Source organism: Schistocerca piceifrons, chromosome 3 (genome assembly GCF_021461385.2).
Source record: "Schistocerca piceifrons isolate TAMUIC-IGC-003096 chromosome 3, iqSchPice1.1, whole genome shotgun sequence".
Taxonomy (NCBI): Eukaryota; Metazoa; Arthropoda; class Insecta; order Orthoptera; family Acrididae; genus Schistocerca; species Schistocerca piceifrons.
Genome location: NC_060140.1, coordinates 372,144,935 through 372,161,778, shown reverse-complemented (window position 1 = coordinate 372,161,778; position 16,844 = coordinate 372,144,935). Strand labels below are relative to the sequence as shown.

Genomic DNA, 16,844 nt, shown 5'->3' with positions numbered 1-16,844 from the left:
GGCTGTGCTTGGGAGCGTACTGCGGCCACGTTGGCCGGCAGGGATACGCCGCACACTTCGTCAACATCGCACAGAGGTATTTCCCGACGTCGCCCCATGCCTCTATTTGTGCTCCAGCGGCGCAAGAAATTTCAAAAGACTGAGCGATGGATAGGACTTCATCTAGAGTCGGATTTGCCAACTGAAGGGCACGTTGCCTAACTTCTTTGTCGGGCACCGAACGGATAATAGCATCCCGTACCATGGAATCGGCATAGGATACTTTGTGAACTTCAGTAATAAATTGACACTTTCTACTGAGGCCGTGAAGTTCAGCAGCCCAAGCGCGATAGGATTGATTAAGTTGTTTTTGACAACGATAAAAAGCAACACGAGAGGCTACCACATGCGTTTGCTTTTGAAAATAGACGGACAGAAGTGAGCACATTTCAGCAAAGGACAAATACGCAGGATCTTTCAAAGGAGCCAATTGCGACAACAACCGATACATTTGAGGTGAAATCCATGAAAGGAAGAGAGACTTACATGTTTGTTCGCCCGCGATGTGAAATGCCAAGAAGTGCTGTCGAAGACGTTTTTCGTAATCAGACCAGTCTTCCGCCGTGTTGTCGTAAGGAGGAAAAGTAGGTAGAGACAACGACGAGAGATGCCTCGCATTTTATGCCGCGACGAAATCACGAATCGCATTTGTGAGAAGCATTTGCTGTTCTATGAGACCTTGCAATAGTTGCTCTAAAGTAGCTATGGAAACATGTGGGTCAACGATGGAAATGAAAAATCACTACCTCTTTGCCAATTGTTACAACTTCAAGCTGAACAAATATATTTCAAGGAAGACGCAATACATGAATGGCACAGATCAAGTAAACAGAGTAAGACGTGTGTACACTTTAACAGTCAAATCATAACTGAGTCAAAGTCTAGCGGCCGGTGGCTGGCTGGCCGCTTAGGTGGCGCTGCTGCTGCATGGCTGACAGACAGCGCCGCATGTAGAGGACGCGCGTAACTGCGCGGCGGCACTTTGAAAGATAGGCGAGTCACAACAGGAATATTTTTAGCCAAGAGGACGCCACCATCATTTAACAATACAGTAAAACTGCATGCCCCCGGGAAAAATTACGGCTGTAGTTTCCCCTTGCTTTCAGCCATTTACAGTACCAGCACTGCAAGTCTGTTTTGGTTATTGTTACAAGGGCAGATCAGTCAATCAACCAGACTGTTGCCCCTTGGTATCTTGCATATGATCATAATATCTGTCATCTTTTCTGACTGGAGACGATTCAGTTCAAATACTATATTCTGTAGTGCCCTTATATTACTAGCTATGTCTCTGGTTTTATCATACTTGAAACTATAAAATTCTTGAAGCAACTGCTGAGTTCTTTGAGACGCATCTCTTTTATAAATCGCTTTAAGTTTATCATACATTGCCTTGGAAGTTTCACAACACAGTACATGTGGCTTTACCTTTTTATCAATTGTTCTCATTATAAAATGTTTTGCCTTGCTGTACATTTTCTGCCATTTTTTCTGTTTTTCTAAAGTTTTGCAGTTTTCCAGTGTTTCAGTCCCATCCACAATATCACACGGGTCTTGCGTATTAAATAATATTCTAATTTCAACATCCCATAGATTGAATGTCCTATTGTCTTTAAGCACTTGTATATCACGAAATTCTTAGTTTTCTTGAAACATCTTTAACTGTTTTTCTTCCTTATTCATGCCTTCTATTTTTTAGCTTTTCTATTTTCTTATTGCTCTGGGCCCATAACCTGCTGTGATTTTTGTCTTAATTTTATTGTAACTTTATGTGAATGTAACAACCCACATACATAGACACAAAGTAAAAAAAAACCACTATACACATTTGATATGTTGCTATGTCATCCTACCTTACAGATATATTTTATTTTTATACAAACTCTTAGATGTTAAGCACAAGTCTTTTTTCCCCTCTTTTTTTAACACAGTAAACATTGTATTTTACTTGCTCCGCGCCTTTCAACACGTTATCAGCAGATACGCAATATGTGAGAACTATATGTTCACATTTCTAACAAGATAGTGGTGGCCCAGATTCGTATTTACACATTAATGGCCCTTTTTTTATGGAGGCATTTGTGTGGCTTTTTTTTTTTTTTTGGTGACTAAACAACTATCCGAATCATTATTTCGTGGTGGTGGTTTATTTTGTAACTGCGTTTTACCCTTAACAGTGACAGATTCAGTGAACTTAAAAGTACCTTCATATTTTTCCCCACTAGGGGAATTGTGAAGTTTCATACTTTCATAGTTTTATATAATGACATTATTTGGAATAAGTGTAGTTTTTGGGATAAGGGTAGTTGTGGGAATGTCACCTTTTTCTCTGACCAGGTGTTTGAGTTGTAGCTGCCCCTTTAACCCTCTGACAGCTTGTAATGTCCTTCTCCTTGGCATTGTAAGCTTGTTATTTATTGTTTATGATAGTAGTATTTACACCATCCCATTGTAGATTAAAGTTGATAATTAATGAGCAAATACAAACATAAAATAAAAGAAGTAAAGCAAACGTAATTTGCCGCACGACACTATTTGACTGTCATCAGTTGCTTGTAGTTACTAACTTTTGACCTTATATTTACATTTCCCTGTTGTCAAAGAGAAGTTTAATGACAAATCTAAATATAAAATACAAAGAAGTAAATAAATGTGAAACATATAAAGTAGAATGTAATGTTCCGTTTTTACCTGGTACATCACTAAGACCACAGTAACCTCTAACTGTATTTTGAGAATCTAGTAGCATTTCGTACTTTACTTAAGCACATTGGACCATAGTGGCAATGAGTAAATTGCGACTCAGGGTGGCAATGAGTAATATGTTTGTCAGTAAACAAATTATCCAGTTAATAAGTACTTTAAAACAAATAAATTTGTAATAACATAATGTGAAAAGGGAATCTTTTTTTCGTTTATTTGTAAGTTAGCTTTGTAAAATATAGGTACGATAGTTAAGTCTCTTCCATGTTAAAATTTGCCACACATAGTAACTTCTAGTGCAACGTCAGAGGCCTGTTAAAAAACCTTTCTAATGATATGTCATCCATACTTGTACATTAATATATGTTGAGAAAAAGGGATAATGACTTACAAAATAAAGTGTGTGATTACAGTTAAGGCATGTGCTCATGTAACTTTAACACTTAATAATTGAATTTGTTAGATTTTCGGCAAGAGGAGAATGAAGGTGGTACACCAGGTGGTCAGGCGTCACCAGATGAAAATATTTGTGGCCAGCGGAATGAAATGCCACCACTTCCTCCTGGTCCTCCTCCACCTGCTAACCAGAACTATCTTTTGCCAACACCACCAGCCTCAGCTGTCACATCCAGATCACCTCAGTTCTACAATCAACCAGGAAACACGAGTATGTAGCCATTCAGTTGTATTGAAGCTAATTTTTACAATTACTACTGAAGTAAATAAGTACTTCACCTCACAATTTGTAATTTTGTTAGTATTTGAGCATGTTATTCTGTCTTGTCACATGAATTACAGGGTGATAAGAATTTTTCTTTGCAGCATATGGTCCCATAAAATTTAGTCTTCCAAATAAAAAGCCCGGGATTGGTTTCAAGCCGTTCAATAACAGTGGAGCAAGCAAGAAGAAGCGTAAGAATAAAAATAAGAAGAATGCACAAAACCTTAACAATTCTCTCAGTGAAAACTTTATGCCCAGTTCACCAGGTGGCCTAATGATACATCCTCCCCCTCTTCCTCCAGGCGACAATACACCGCTGTTTCCTCCTTTGCCTCCTGAACCGGCGCCCCCGTCAGCAATGCGTGAAAAGTCATCAGAAGAGGCCGAGGTAACAAATGTGGCTGCAGAAGAAGATTCTGGAAAACCCTTTTCTGTTTCTAAAACACTACAGGAGCGGGCATCTGCTGCTGTAAACCACGCAGAGACACACCAGTATATGGAAGCACTCGCACGAACTGCTCAGTCTGTCATAACAGGTGAATGGCCGGAATCTCTAAAGTGAGTATTCTTTTAAATTTAACTGCTAAAACACAAATTATTATGTAATTGTTTGTCTATCCCTTGAAACCATTTGTGTCAATTTCTGATAGCATATTTACAGAAATCGTAATTAGTTACTGCAGCATTTATAAAACTCTTGTGCGTGTGATTTATTTTTCCAATTCATGTATAATTATGTTAAAATTTCTTCCACAACACATTTTATGACATGGTTCATCTATTCAGAAGTATTAAAAATTAACTGTTTAAATATGTCTCAGGTTCTTCCATATGACTGAGGATCTTAATTCATGACTGAACTGTAAGAGATTTAAAAGTAATTTGCATGAAAATAATTGTTTGGTCTAAGATTTGTTAATGTAGAGGGAGTGAAATGTAACACATTCCTGATCTGCACTATATTCCTTGGCAGTTTCAATTCCATAGTTATGCCATATACATTTCCCACAGATTTGAAACAGGAATGTGCTCTGTCATTGTGTCCTACTAATATACAAGAAGTTCATAAAGGTAGATATTGAACTAGTTGAAAGAGTATTCTGAATTAGATGAGGTTATAAATGTCATTAAACATGGGTTAAAAGTGGGAAGAGAAAATAGCTAAGATATAAGAATTTGAACAGGGTATAAGAAATGGAGGTACTTTGGGAGTTTCGTTTAAAGACAAAAAAGCACGGAAATAACAAAGTAATTTAAACAGTGGACAAAAGTATCAAAATTCTTACATAAGTGAAAGAGATATTGGTAAATAACTATATATACACAGAGCAGTTGCAGAAACAATTGGTGCTACAGAGCAGAAATGTTGCTGCTGGACAACTGGAAGGGGGAGGGGAGGGGTTAGAACATCTGGAACGAGCATTCTAGATGTCAGGATAGCAACAAGTATGAATTATCAAAGAAATTATAGTTGGAAGCTAAAAAAAAAATACGGTGGCAGTAATACGTGACGAGAATGGAGGCTGAGCATGACTCAAAAAGGACTCTGATTTCGTTCCAGTACGAAGAAAATGATTAGAAAATGACCATTGGTGTGTGTGTGTGTGTGTGTGTGTGTGTGTGTGTGTGTGAATAGAATTTTGCAGAAAGGTAATACGTCTTGCCAGGCAAAAGAGGCATTTTAAAAATGGTGGTTGGAAGGAACATATCATCACACGCAAATGGCAACATTTCAAAATCAGACAACTTAACATGACTCTGTATAACTGATTTTTATTGCAGGGTATATGCCACTATTGGCTACCTCTGTTAACGTTCATACCAATGCCATATTTTCAATAATGTTAAAAATAGACTACCTTCAAAACTGCCCTGTAATGTATGTTGCATTCAGCTGGAGAATATAATAATTTAGCTTTTACATTTCAGGAACTATATAAATCGATGTTATGATCAGTGCATTGAAACAGTAGACAAAGATAGAGTTGAGATAATCTTGAAAGGTAAAATTACAAGAGCTGCTAGTGAAGGGACTTTATGGACGAAGAACTGGGATGTTGAGCCATTACCAAGGTAAAGGTGGCACATATTAGCAATATGTAGTATTTTCCATTATGCAGTTGATTGCATTTATGGTGTATTGTTAAACATACTTAAAATGTGGTACTCTCAAAGTTCCCCGAGTACAAAATGTTGCTTGCATACTAATGTTCAACATAAATTTTTGACTTTCCTAGCATCCATACTGAGAGAAATGTAGAGCTCAAGAAGACTTTTCCTACAACACCAGATTCCAATGTGACACCAACTGTTAAAATGACTCCAATTGGTCGGGGTAAGAAACCGAATCTGTCAGCAGCGCTCGGTTCAAGGTTGGGGGCTCGATGCTACAGAAACCAACGCCGCTCACGATCTCGGTCGAGATCCCACTCGAGGTCCAGGTCTCGTTCTAGGTCGAAGTCCCACTCACCCTCAGGGAAAAGCCGCAGGAACAGGTCACGATCAAGAGACAGTTCTCGAAGCAAGAGCCCAGCGAGGCGGAGGAGGAGGAGGTCAGTTTGAATCTATTTGCTAAATTTAATATTGCTGAAGATGAGCAGGGAAGTTGGTGGCTTAATTACAGTGGTACAGTGTTAAATGAAGTAATTATGCTAACCATTGACCTCTCTGAGGTTACCACTTATATCATGACAGTGTGTTGGGTTTTCAATGACCGTTTTGTAAGATTTAGGGCATACATATGTAGTCCACACAAATTGGCTGCCAACTTACCTACTCTGGTCTTCCGTTGATTCATTTTTGTTCACTTATGCAAATGACATTTTTGAGTGTGTGCGGGTTAATTGACACTTCGATAGGGTGATCTGTAGTGTATCCACCGATCTAGGTTGGTTAAAAGGTGATAATTGGTTAAGAGTTGGAGAAGCCATTGTATGTGATTTGTTAAGGAGCTATTGTACTCTTTGTGTGGCATTGTTTAAATTCTTCCATGTGTCATATGTGACGACATTGGCATTAGTATGCTTTGTGTGTCCTGGACTGCAGTTGGCAAACAGCAGGAATGATGTTGATTCACATGTTAGCAGAGGTAGTGTCCTTTTTGTATAACTTATTTTGCAAAAGTATTGGAAAAGTGTTGTGATTGGATGAAAGTGTTAATGGAGAATCATTTGTTGGAAATACGTTATTTTTGTCTGAAGTCCCATACGTAGTATCAGTTCTTTCTGGTAAATGGTCATTTTATTATTACACATGGACTTCAGCCATAAGAATGAATAAAGATGCAGTTTCGACATTCTGTAACTGCCAGTCACCAATATTAGTTAACTGCTGCTCTTATATTTAACACAGGGGTTGAGGAAATGTAATATTTTGTGTCACATAGCTAAAAAAGGTAAATTTTGTGCTTTTAGTTGTTTCTGCAAAATTTGCATAAATTTCTACTGTTCTCTAGCATATAAATTGCACAGAAGTCAATGTAAAACTCAAGAGAGATCACATACATTTTAGGGGTTGAAGACCTGCTATTCAATTGAAATGTTATTAATGTACACAAAATGGTATGACTGAGTTTACTTATTTGAATCTGAGAAAGACAAAATTTTTCATGAATTTTAATTAACTATAAAGTGTTCCTGCACCCAAGTGGTTAAGAAATTACCCATATGTGACATTCCCTTTCATGGTACACTCTATAAAGGGCGAACATTAATAAAACAGAAAAACTCCAGGCATGAATCCATGGCTGTAAATGGAAGAAGAACGGCCTATATTCACACGTGCCTGGAAATGGACAGCGTGCATGCAATGGCAACAGATTGCCTCGAAACACAGTACAGAGCTGCACTGTATTCATGTCACAACAGATGTTTAAAGTGGCCTCTATGGAATGCTGTGCACACATTGACCATGTTGCATTAGGGATTGCCGCACTGTTTTGCATGTTCCAGCCTCTGTCCGACATGAACATGCTCATGAAGGGTCTGCTCATTAGGACCTGGTTCAGCATACACAGCACTTCTCAGATGCTCCAAGAGGTAAAAATCCAGGGGATGTAAGCTCGGTGATCTAGCTGGCCTTGCTACAGGGCATCCTTGAGGAATGATAATCTGTCCAAGTACGTGGTCGCCAAGAATCCTTGCCTACACATTGATGCTGAACCAATGCTGATGAGATGCCTTACCCATTGCCTGATTGTTTTCTGCAGCCCACCCCATAGATGATAATTGTGCAGATTGATTATGCCAATTGTGGTAAAGGTTGCTTTATTGGTAAAGGGGACTGATGACAATAATCCCATAAGTGTGATGATATGGTGCAAAAACCATCGACAAAATCTTTCCCATAAAGGGAAATCCACTGCTAATACTCTTTCCACTCGTTGCAGGTGATAGGGATAGTAGTGGTTGTCATGCAGGATACACATAATCGTTGTTTGGATTACACCATGTCGCAGGGTCACTTGCCTGGAGCTTTTATGAGGGTTTAACTCAGTATCCTGTATAGTCCTGGCCTCCAGATCTGGTGTACGCATAACCCACTGCCTTCCTCATGTTCGTCTGTTTGAAAGAAACCGTGATCACACAAACATCTAAAAAGGACATGAAATGTCTTATGTAGTTTGTGTCTGTGAGGGTACTTGTTTTGGTATAGCCATGTATCACTCAACCATTTTCGTATGTTTACTGTACATAAACACCATTTCAGTTTGTTTCTGACCATAAATACCAGACCATTCCACTGCTTACAGTACACGTTTCAATCACACAGCAAGCAACACACTAGAAACACGAGGCACATAGTCAGAGGAACTTTCATTTGTCAGTACCATCTACCGTTGCAACGATGCGTTTCCAGACGCATCTTCATAGTAGGACTTTTTTTTCCTCCATTTCCAGTGAGGAATCCTTTCCTATAGTTTATCAGTTTTATTAATGTTCACTCCGTATATAAAAGCCAATGCCCCAATTGACTGACTCACTCACTAGCTAGTCACTACCCATCCTAAACCACAAAGAATAGAAACTTGAAATTTGCAAAGAGTGTTGATCACATACTGTAGGCATCGCTTAAGAAAGGATTTTTTGAAATTCCACCCCTAAGGGGATGAAAGATTTTTTGAGAAGTATGTCACTATTGAGGCAACTGGGAAACTAACTACGGAAATTGGTATTTGGTTTCTCGGTCAGAATAAAGAAATACATGATTCAGCACTTCAACAAATTTGAATCCTATGGAGGTGAAATAATGGGTGAAAGATTTTTGAAAATAAATCACTATACTAAAGAACTACTAAAGTGTTTTTAAAGCTATATCTATGATAGTTGATTTTTACTCCTCAGTTACAAATAAAAAATGCATGTTTCAGTGTTTTTGAAAATTCAACCCTGTAGGGGGGTAGAATTTTTTTTTTTTAGTTTTTCCTTATGTCAGAAAATTTTTAAATTTAAATCTGTGACAATTGGTATTTCACTTCTCGGTTAGATCTAAAGAAATATGTGTTAAGGGATGAAGGATTCTACGGAAATGTCATCTAAAAAACACAAAAGCAATGATTAACAAAACCTAGGACTCCAGCTACCATAATCTCTTTTTAGTCAGAATTACATTTGGAAAAGACCATTGCCTTAATTAGCATGAAAAGTTTAGAACGTGTTGCAGTTTGTGAACAACATAAGAACTGGATTAAAGAAAACAAAAAAGAACTTGCCGATCAAACTGTCTGTGCAAGTGAAGCAGTGGGCGATAAGCTAGTGTTCTTATGTTCTGTTGTAATGCCAAAACGTGTGGACTGTTTCTTTAGCTCAGGGCCATATTCAAACTACAAATAGTTACTTGATTGTATCATTCTGCCGAAGTTGCGACTTGATTGTATCATTCTGCCGAAGTTGCGAACTGAAATTATACTCCAGTTGGCCAACTGTGTTGTCTGGTATAATAGTTATTTGTATCACAAACAACTTGTAGTTATAAGTAAGAAAGTGAAGTGTCGTAATTGAAGTTACTTGCTTTGCAAATAATATTTCAGCATTTTCAGTGTCCACCCTGAGCCTTGTAAGGATTTTTTTTATGTATTTGACTGCTACATACTTAGTAACGAAATGACTGTCAATATACTTCTTTTAAGTTGTATGTGTGTATGCCACTGCTTAATGAGTTCCATACGTACAGGATCTATGATGAGTATATTGTATTTGCTTTTTTTATGTTTAGTGCTGCTGATTGCTATGGAGGCTTTTGATTATTTAAAAAAACAAAGACGCTGTAACTTACTGAATGAAAGCGTGGGTATGTTGATAGAGACAATAACAAACACACACACAAATTCCAAGCTTTCGCAACCCACGGTTGTGGGTTTTAAGGGAGAGGGTAAGAAGTCATTCCAATCCCGGGAGTGGAAAGACTTACCTGGGGAGGGGGGGGGGGGGCACACACACACACACACACACACACACACACACACACACACATATACAGACACAAGCAGACATGCGTAAAGGCAAAGAGTTTGGGCAGAGATGTCACTCGAGACGGAAGTACAGAGGCAAAGATGCTGTTGAATGACAGGCGGGGCGGAGGTTGAGGCCTGGTGGGTCACAGGAAGAGAGGATCTCCGGAGTTCTGATAGGTTGGTGTCAGTGGGAAGTATCCAGATAACCCGGACGGTGTAACACTGTGTCAAGATGTGCTGGCCGTGCACCAAGGCATGTTTAGCCACAGGGTGATCCTCATTACTAACAAACACTGTCTGCCTGTGTCCATTCATGCGAATGACCACGTGGAATGTTTCCCTATGTGAGGGAAACATTCCACGTGGGAAAAATATATCTAAAAACAAAGATGATGTAACTTACCAAATGAAAGCGTTGGTATGGTGATACACACAAACAAACACAAACACACAATTCAGGCTTTTCGCAACCAATGGTTGCTTCATCAGGAAAGAGGGAAGGAGAGGGAAAGACGAAAGGATGTGGATTTTAAGGGAGAGGGGTAAGGAGTCATTCCAATCCCGGGAGCGGAAAGACTTACCTTAGGGGGGAAAAAAGGACAGGTATACACTCGCACGCACACACACATCCATCTGCACATATACAGACACAAGCAGACATTTGAGAGAGAGATATTTTAATTTTTTTCCTGGTTTAGTGAAGTCTAGTTAGTTTCCTCCAACATAATTATTCGTATGAGAGAATCCACTCAATTCATGGAGAAAATGATCTGTGTTTTGAATGTGAATTCTAGTCAGATCTTTGATTAAATAAGTACTTAAATGGAAGGTGATTCAATAGGGGGTAAAGTCTTGCGGTTATCAGTTCTAACATTGTGGTCAGTGAGGGGTAGATTTTCCCACAATTGCAAATTGAAGTTGTAAAGTGATTTGTTATTTGCAAACCATCAAAAATCCAGCTCGTTTTGATTATTAATTACAGATAAATTTACAATTTAACAAAAAAAGTTGTTGTTGGGGTGATGTGGCTCTAAGATTTACAAGTTTGAGTTGTGGTTTTCATGTTGTTGTTGTTGTTGTGTTTTTCATGTTGTTGTTGTTGTTGTGTTGTTTTCACTCCAAAGACTGGTCTGATGCAGCTCTCCATGCTACCATATCCTGTCCAAGCCTCTTCATCTCAGAGTAACTACTGAAACCTACATCCTTCCGAATCTGCTTAGTGTATTCATCTCTTGGTCTCCCTCTGTGATTTCTACTCCTCTCTCCCCCCCCCCCCCCCCCCCCCCCCCCACCCCCCCCCCTCCCTTCCACTACACTTCCCTCCAGTACTAAATTTGCAATCCCTTGATGCCTCAGAATGTGTCCTACCAACCAATCACTTCTTCTATACCCGGACCGGTGAAACATGTCACTTGACAGCTCGCGTGTGGTTGGCTACACTGCTATTATGAGGTTGCAATAGCTACCACTGCACACTCCCACAACTCCGAAATACGTTTTGTAAATTTAAGCTACAATTAATGTTTATACGTAAGTGCAACAAAGTACGTTTTTCTAACAGTGGAGAGGACGACGACATAGACTAAGTGTTTGATAGTGTATTAAATCGGGAAATAAAAACACCTGAAGTTAATGACAATATCTATGAAAAGTTGTTCCATATTGTTACAGTAATAGCTGCATGTAAATAATATAATGTAAATCTAAGCATACCAAATAACACGCTATCCCCATTCATAGAAAGGAATAAAGCAAAACATGCATAGCCTACCAGATAGCAGAGAGAAAAAGAATTAGTTCTGTATACATGTACACTCACCAATTTACGATGTCAATGACGCAATTCCATCCATTTCTCCTTCCATGTCATCGGAATTCGAGCCAAAACCTTTGTCTTCATCATCATCATTAAGAGAAATCGTTAGCTGTTAGTTTTCATGTTCTGATAGGTTGGTGTCTGTGCTTCTCTTATCAGCTTAGCAACATGGTCTACTTTTTTCCTTCATGAGGTAGTGTCTACAGTAGCAAGACCTTCACGTAGCAGTCTTTCCACATCTGTTATAGTAAAAGTCTTGTAACTTGTAATGTACATCTTGACTTCACTCCAAACCAATTCAATTGGTTTAAAATAACAGTGATAAGGCGTTAGCCTAGTTACCAAGTGACCCTGTTCGCTTGCAATTTCATCTACAATGTATTTAGGCGTCACAGGCTTATTTTGTTTCACAAGTGAGTATAACAGCAGTTTTGTCATGCTCATGTCCGCAGCAATGTCTCTCGCCTGCAACCACTGCACCATAGTTTCTTTACGGTCACCAGTGGTTTATCTAAAATCGTGGAGTGGTACGGTGCATTGTCCATCACAAAAACTGCCGTAACACTAAACTGGAGCAACAAATTTTTAAACCACTGTAGAAACCCTGGGAGGTCCATATCCTCATGATAGTCACCGTTTTTTCCCCCCCTTGAACAAAAAACTACAAGGGTTGTTTTTTAAGTAAGGGCCGTTTTTATTTTTTAAAACAGATACAAATACTTTTGTAAAAAAACTTTTATTTTCTGATTCTACACACTTTTACCTATTTTTCTACATAGTTGCCTTGTTTATTTAAGCACTTGTTGTACCGTACAACTAAGTTTTTAATTCCCTCTTCAAAGAATTCGGCCGCCTGCTCCGACAGCCAAGAGCTCACGGCCGCTTTCAGTTCATCGTCGTCATTGAAGCGCTGCCCGCCAAGATGGTGTTTCAGGTATCGGAAAAGGTGAAAATCGCTAGGAGCAAGGTCGGAGCTGTATGGTGCATGGTCCAAAACTTCCCAGCCAAAAGAATCAATCAAATCCCGAGTCTTTTGAGAGGTGTGGGGCGTAGCGTTATCGTGCAGGAGCAAAACTCCTTTTGTCAGCATGCCGCACCTTTTGTTTTGAATTGCTCTGCGGAGCTTCTTTAGAGTTGCACAGTAGGCATCTGAGTTGATTGTCGTTCCTCGTGGCATAAAGTCCACTAGAAAAACACCGCGCCGGTCCCAGAACACAGTTGCCATAATCTTGCGCTTTGACAGCATCTGTTTGGCTTTGACCTTGACGGGTGAGGTTGTGTGTCGCCATTCCATCGATTGTCGCTTGCTTTCGGGAGTGATTTGGGATACCCATGTTTCATCTCCAGTGGCAATTTGACTCAACATGTCATCCCCTTCTTCCTCGTAACGAATCAAAAAGTCCAATGAAGTGGCAAATCTCTTCCCTTTGTGGTCCTCTGTGAGGAGTCTGGGTACCCAGCGAGAACACAGTTTCTTAAAGTTTAGGTTTTCAGACACAATTTTGTACAAAACCGATCTTGAAACTTGTGGAAATTCCAAAGAAAGAGGGAAATTGTGAATCTTCTGTCCTCACGAATCTTTGTTTCGACTGCAGCCACCAAATCATCAGTGATCACAGAGGGCCGGCCTGAGAGTTCTTCGTCATGGGTGTTTTGACGGCCATTTTTAAACTCTCTAACCCATTGACGCACTTTACCTTCGCTCATTGCATTCAAGCCATAAACTTCTGTTAACTAACGATGAATTTCTGCAGCTGATAGGCTTCTCGCCGTCAAAAAACGTATCACTGACCGTATCTCACACGCGGCGGGCGATTCAATAATCTTAAATGTTATAAAGTAGCACAGCGATGCGTACACGTCAGCTACAGAGCTGCAACTTGCATCAGTGTGAACGGGAAGGATGCCGGCAAGTGGTGCGGTGGCTGTTGCGGCATCCGCACGAACTACGGGACTATACGCGCCAACGGCCCTTACTTAAAAAACAACCCTCGTAGAAGTCTTTCAGACACAAAGCTGTTTGAAGATCCTGCATGGGCCACAATTAATAATGATCCTCTTCCTGTTGACTGATGACCACTGCTATTCGGAGTATCATCTGTCGAGCATTTCTCAACTGATTCTCCTGCGTTGACCCAGGCTTCGTCTAACATATGACTGAGTGTATGTCCTTTCCTACAATTTTGTGTAAGAAAATGGTACGAGCTGCAACGACATGAGCTTTTTCTAGTAACAGTTCTCATCTATCCAACTTTTTAAAACAGAAGCCCATACTTTTTAATATCATCTTAAGTGACGTTTCCCCCTCTGAGAAAAGTTCAATTTCTTTTAAAGAAATTAGCAACTTCGCTATTGTGGGGTGTTCTTTCCTTTTATAGTATCCACATACGTGCCGACGAATTGCCCCGGATTGGAAAGCATCAATATCTGTAATAGGATGAGGCTACTTCTTTTTCTTGCCTGGAGTATTTAAAAACACACTGTTTCTTCCACAGGGGCTTTCTTCCACATTGTTTACTTCACTGTCTTGTAAGTCTTGAAGTATCACCCCTTTCCTTATAACTGTTCTTTCACTTAGTCATAGAGTTTTCGAGGTACACTCTAAAACTTTATCAGCAGGAATCGATGCATGCCCATGAACAGAAACAAATTCTTTTTCTTGCTCATAAAACTCACACATCCTCCATAGTAATTCCAAAGCCTGACTATTTAATGGCACTCCACAGTACAACAACGGATTGTTGCTTGGTGAATGACATAATATCGGTGGCATTGTTTAACAAACAAAAACTGTAGTCTAGACATATAATGTTTACACGGAAGGCGGCAACGTGGTAGTGTCGGCGTCAGAACTGGCTTTTGTTCAGTGCTGTTATTGGTTCAGTAGGCGCGGCGCCTCCCGTTCCTCACTTGTTTGTTAGTTATACTACCAACTCTATGGCGCTTGGGGAGTGACCTTGAAGTGACACGTTTCAGCGGCCCAGGTATAATCAAGTTGTGTGACAAATTTCTTTTCTCCCCATTTTTAGTCAGCACCACCTCATTAATTACGTGATGCGTCCATCTAATCTTCAGCAATCATCTGTAGCACCACATTTCAGAAGCTTCTATTCTCTTCTTGTCTAAACTGTTTATCGTCCATGTTTTCACTTCCATACATGGCTACACTCCATACAGTACTTTCAGGAGACTTCCTGACACTTAAATCATTCTTGATTAACAAATTTCTCTTCTTCAGAAATGCTTTTCCTGCCATTTGCCAGTCTACAATTTATATCCTTCCTACTTCAACCTTCATCAGATATTTTGCTGCCCAAATAGCAAAACTCATCTGCTACTTTGTGTCTCATTTCCTAATCTAATTCCCTCAATATCACCTGATTTAATTCGACTACATCCCATTGTTCTTGGCTTGCTGTTGTTGTGATTGTTGTTGTTGTTCATCTTATATCCTCCTTTCAAGATACTGTCCATTTCTTTCAAATGCTCTTCTCAGTCCCTTGCTGTCTCTGACAGAATTACAATGTAATCAGCAAACCTTAAAGTTTTTATTTCTTTTCCATGGACTTTAATTCCTGCTCCAAATTTTTAATTTGTTTCCTTTACTGATTGCTCAATGTGTAGATTGAATAACATCCAGGATTTGCTACAACCCTTTCTCACATCTCTTCTCAACTACTGCTTCCCTTTCATGTTCCCTCAACTCGTATAAATGCCATCTGGTCTCTGTACAAATTGTAAATAGCCTTTTGTTACCTGTATTTTACCCCTGCCACCTTCAGAATTTGAAAGAGAGTATTCCAGTCAATATTATCAAAAGCTTTCTCTAAGTCTACAAATACTATAAATGTAGATATGCTTTTTGTTAACCTATCTTCCAAGATAAGTCTTGAAGTCAGTATTGCCTCGCATATTCCTCCATTTCTCCAGAATCCAAACTGATCTTCTGTGAGGTCTGCTTCCACCAGTTTTTCCATTCTTCTTCTGTAACGAACTCATGTTGGTGTTTTGTAACGGTCACATATTAACTGATAGTTCAGTAATTTTCACACCTGTCAGCACAGACTTTCTTTGGAATTGGAATTGCTACATTCTTATTGAAGTTTGATGATATTTCGCCTGTTTCATACATCTCGCTCACCAGATAGAAGAGTTTTGTCATGGCTGGCCCTCCCAAGGCTATCAGTAGTTCGAATGGAAGGTTGTCTACTCTCGAGGCCTTGTTTCAACTTAGGTCTTTCAGTGCTCTGTCAAATTCTTCATGCCGTATATCTCCTGTCACCTTCATCCTCATTCTCTTCCATTTCCATAATATTGTCATAAAGTATATCTCCCTGTATAGACCATTTATATACTCCTTCCACCTTTCTGCTTTTCCTTCACTGCTTAGGACTCGTTTTCCATGTGAGCTTTTGGTATTCGTAGAGGTGATTGATTCTCTTTTCCCCAAAGGTCTCTAATTTTCCTGTAGGCTGTGTCTATCTTACCCCTAGTGATATATGCTTCTACATCCTTACATTTGTCCTCTAGCCATTCTTTCTCAGCCATTTTGCACTTCCTGTCAATCTCATTTTTTAGAAGTTTTTATCCCCGTTTTGCCTGCTTCATTTGCTGCATTTTTATATTTTCTCCTTTCATCAGTTAAATTCAGTATCTCTTGTGTTACCCAAGGATTTCTACTACTGGTAGCCCTCATGCTTTTACCTATTTGATCCTCTGCTTCCTTCACTATTTCATCTCTCAAAGCTACCCATTCTTCTTCTGTATTCCCTTCCCCACTTCTTGTCAGTCCTTCTCTAATGCTCCCTCTGGAACACGCTATAATCTCTAGTTCTTTGTTTATCCAGTCCCCACCTCCTTAAATTCCTACCTTTTTGCAGTTCCTTCAGTTTGCATTTACAGTTCATAACACACAAATTGCAGTCAGAGCCCACATCTGTCCCTAGAAATGTCTTACAATTTAGAACCTGGTTACCATTATATTTTCAATCGGAAACCTTCTGGTGTCTCCAGGTCTCTTCCTTATATACAACCTTCTTTCATGATTCTTAAATCAAGTGTAAGCAAAATATTACCAGGCAGCTTCCTCTTTCATTCCCGTCCCCACCCCCCTC

At 39.5% G+C, this 16,844-nt stretch overlaps 1 protein-coding gene across 5 annotated transcripts in view; it reads left to right on the top strand.

Annotated features, from left to right (window-relative positions):
* The window catches only part of LOC124790146 (leukocyte receptor cluster member 8), a 72,409-nt gene that overhangs the window by 22,491 nt on the left and 33,074 nt on the right, over positions 1–16,844 (top strand). For 4 of the 5 annotated variants that reach the window (XM_047257734.1, XM_047257736.1, XM_047257737.1 and 1 more), the window contains exons 5-8: positions 3,206–3,409; positions 3,565–4,021; positions 5,393–5,536; positions 5,701–6,015. In XM_047257734.1, coding sequence (XP_047113690.1) covers positions 3,206–3,409; positions 3,565–4,021; positions 5,393–5,536; positions 5,701–6,015 — 1,120 coding nt within the window. The remainder of the gene's footprint in view (positions 1–3,205; positions 3,410–3,564; positions 4,022–5,392; positions 5,537–5,700; positions 6,016–16,844) is intronic. The other variant, XM_047257738.1, reaches the window with a different exon arrangement.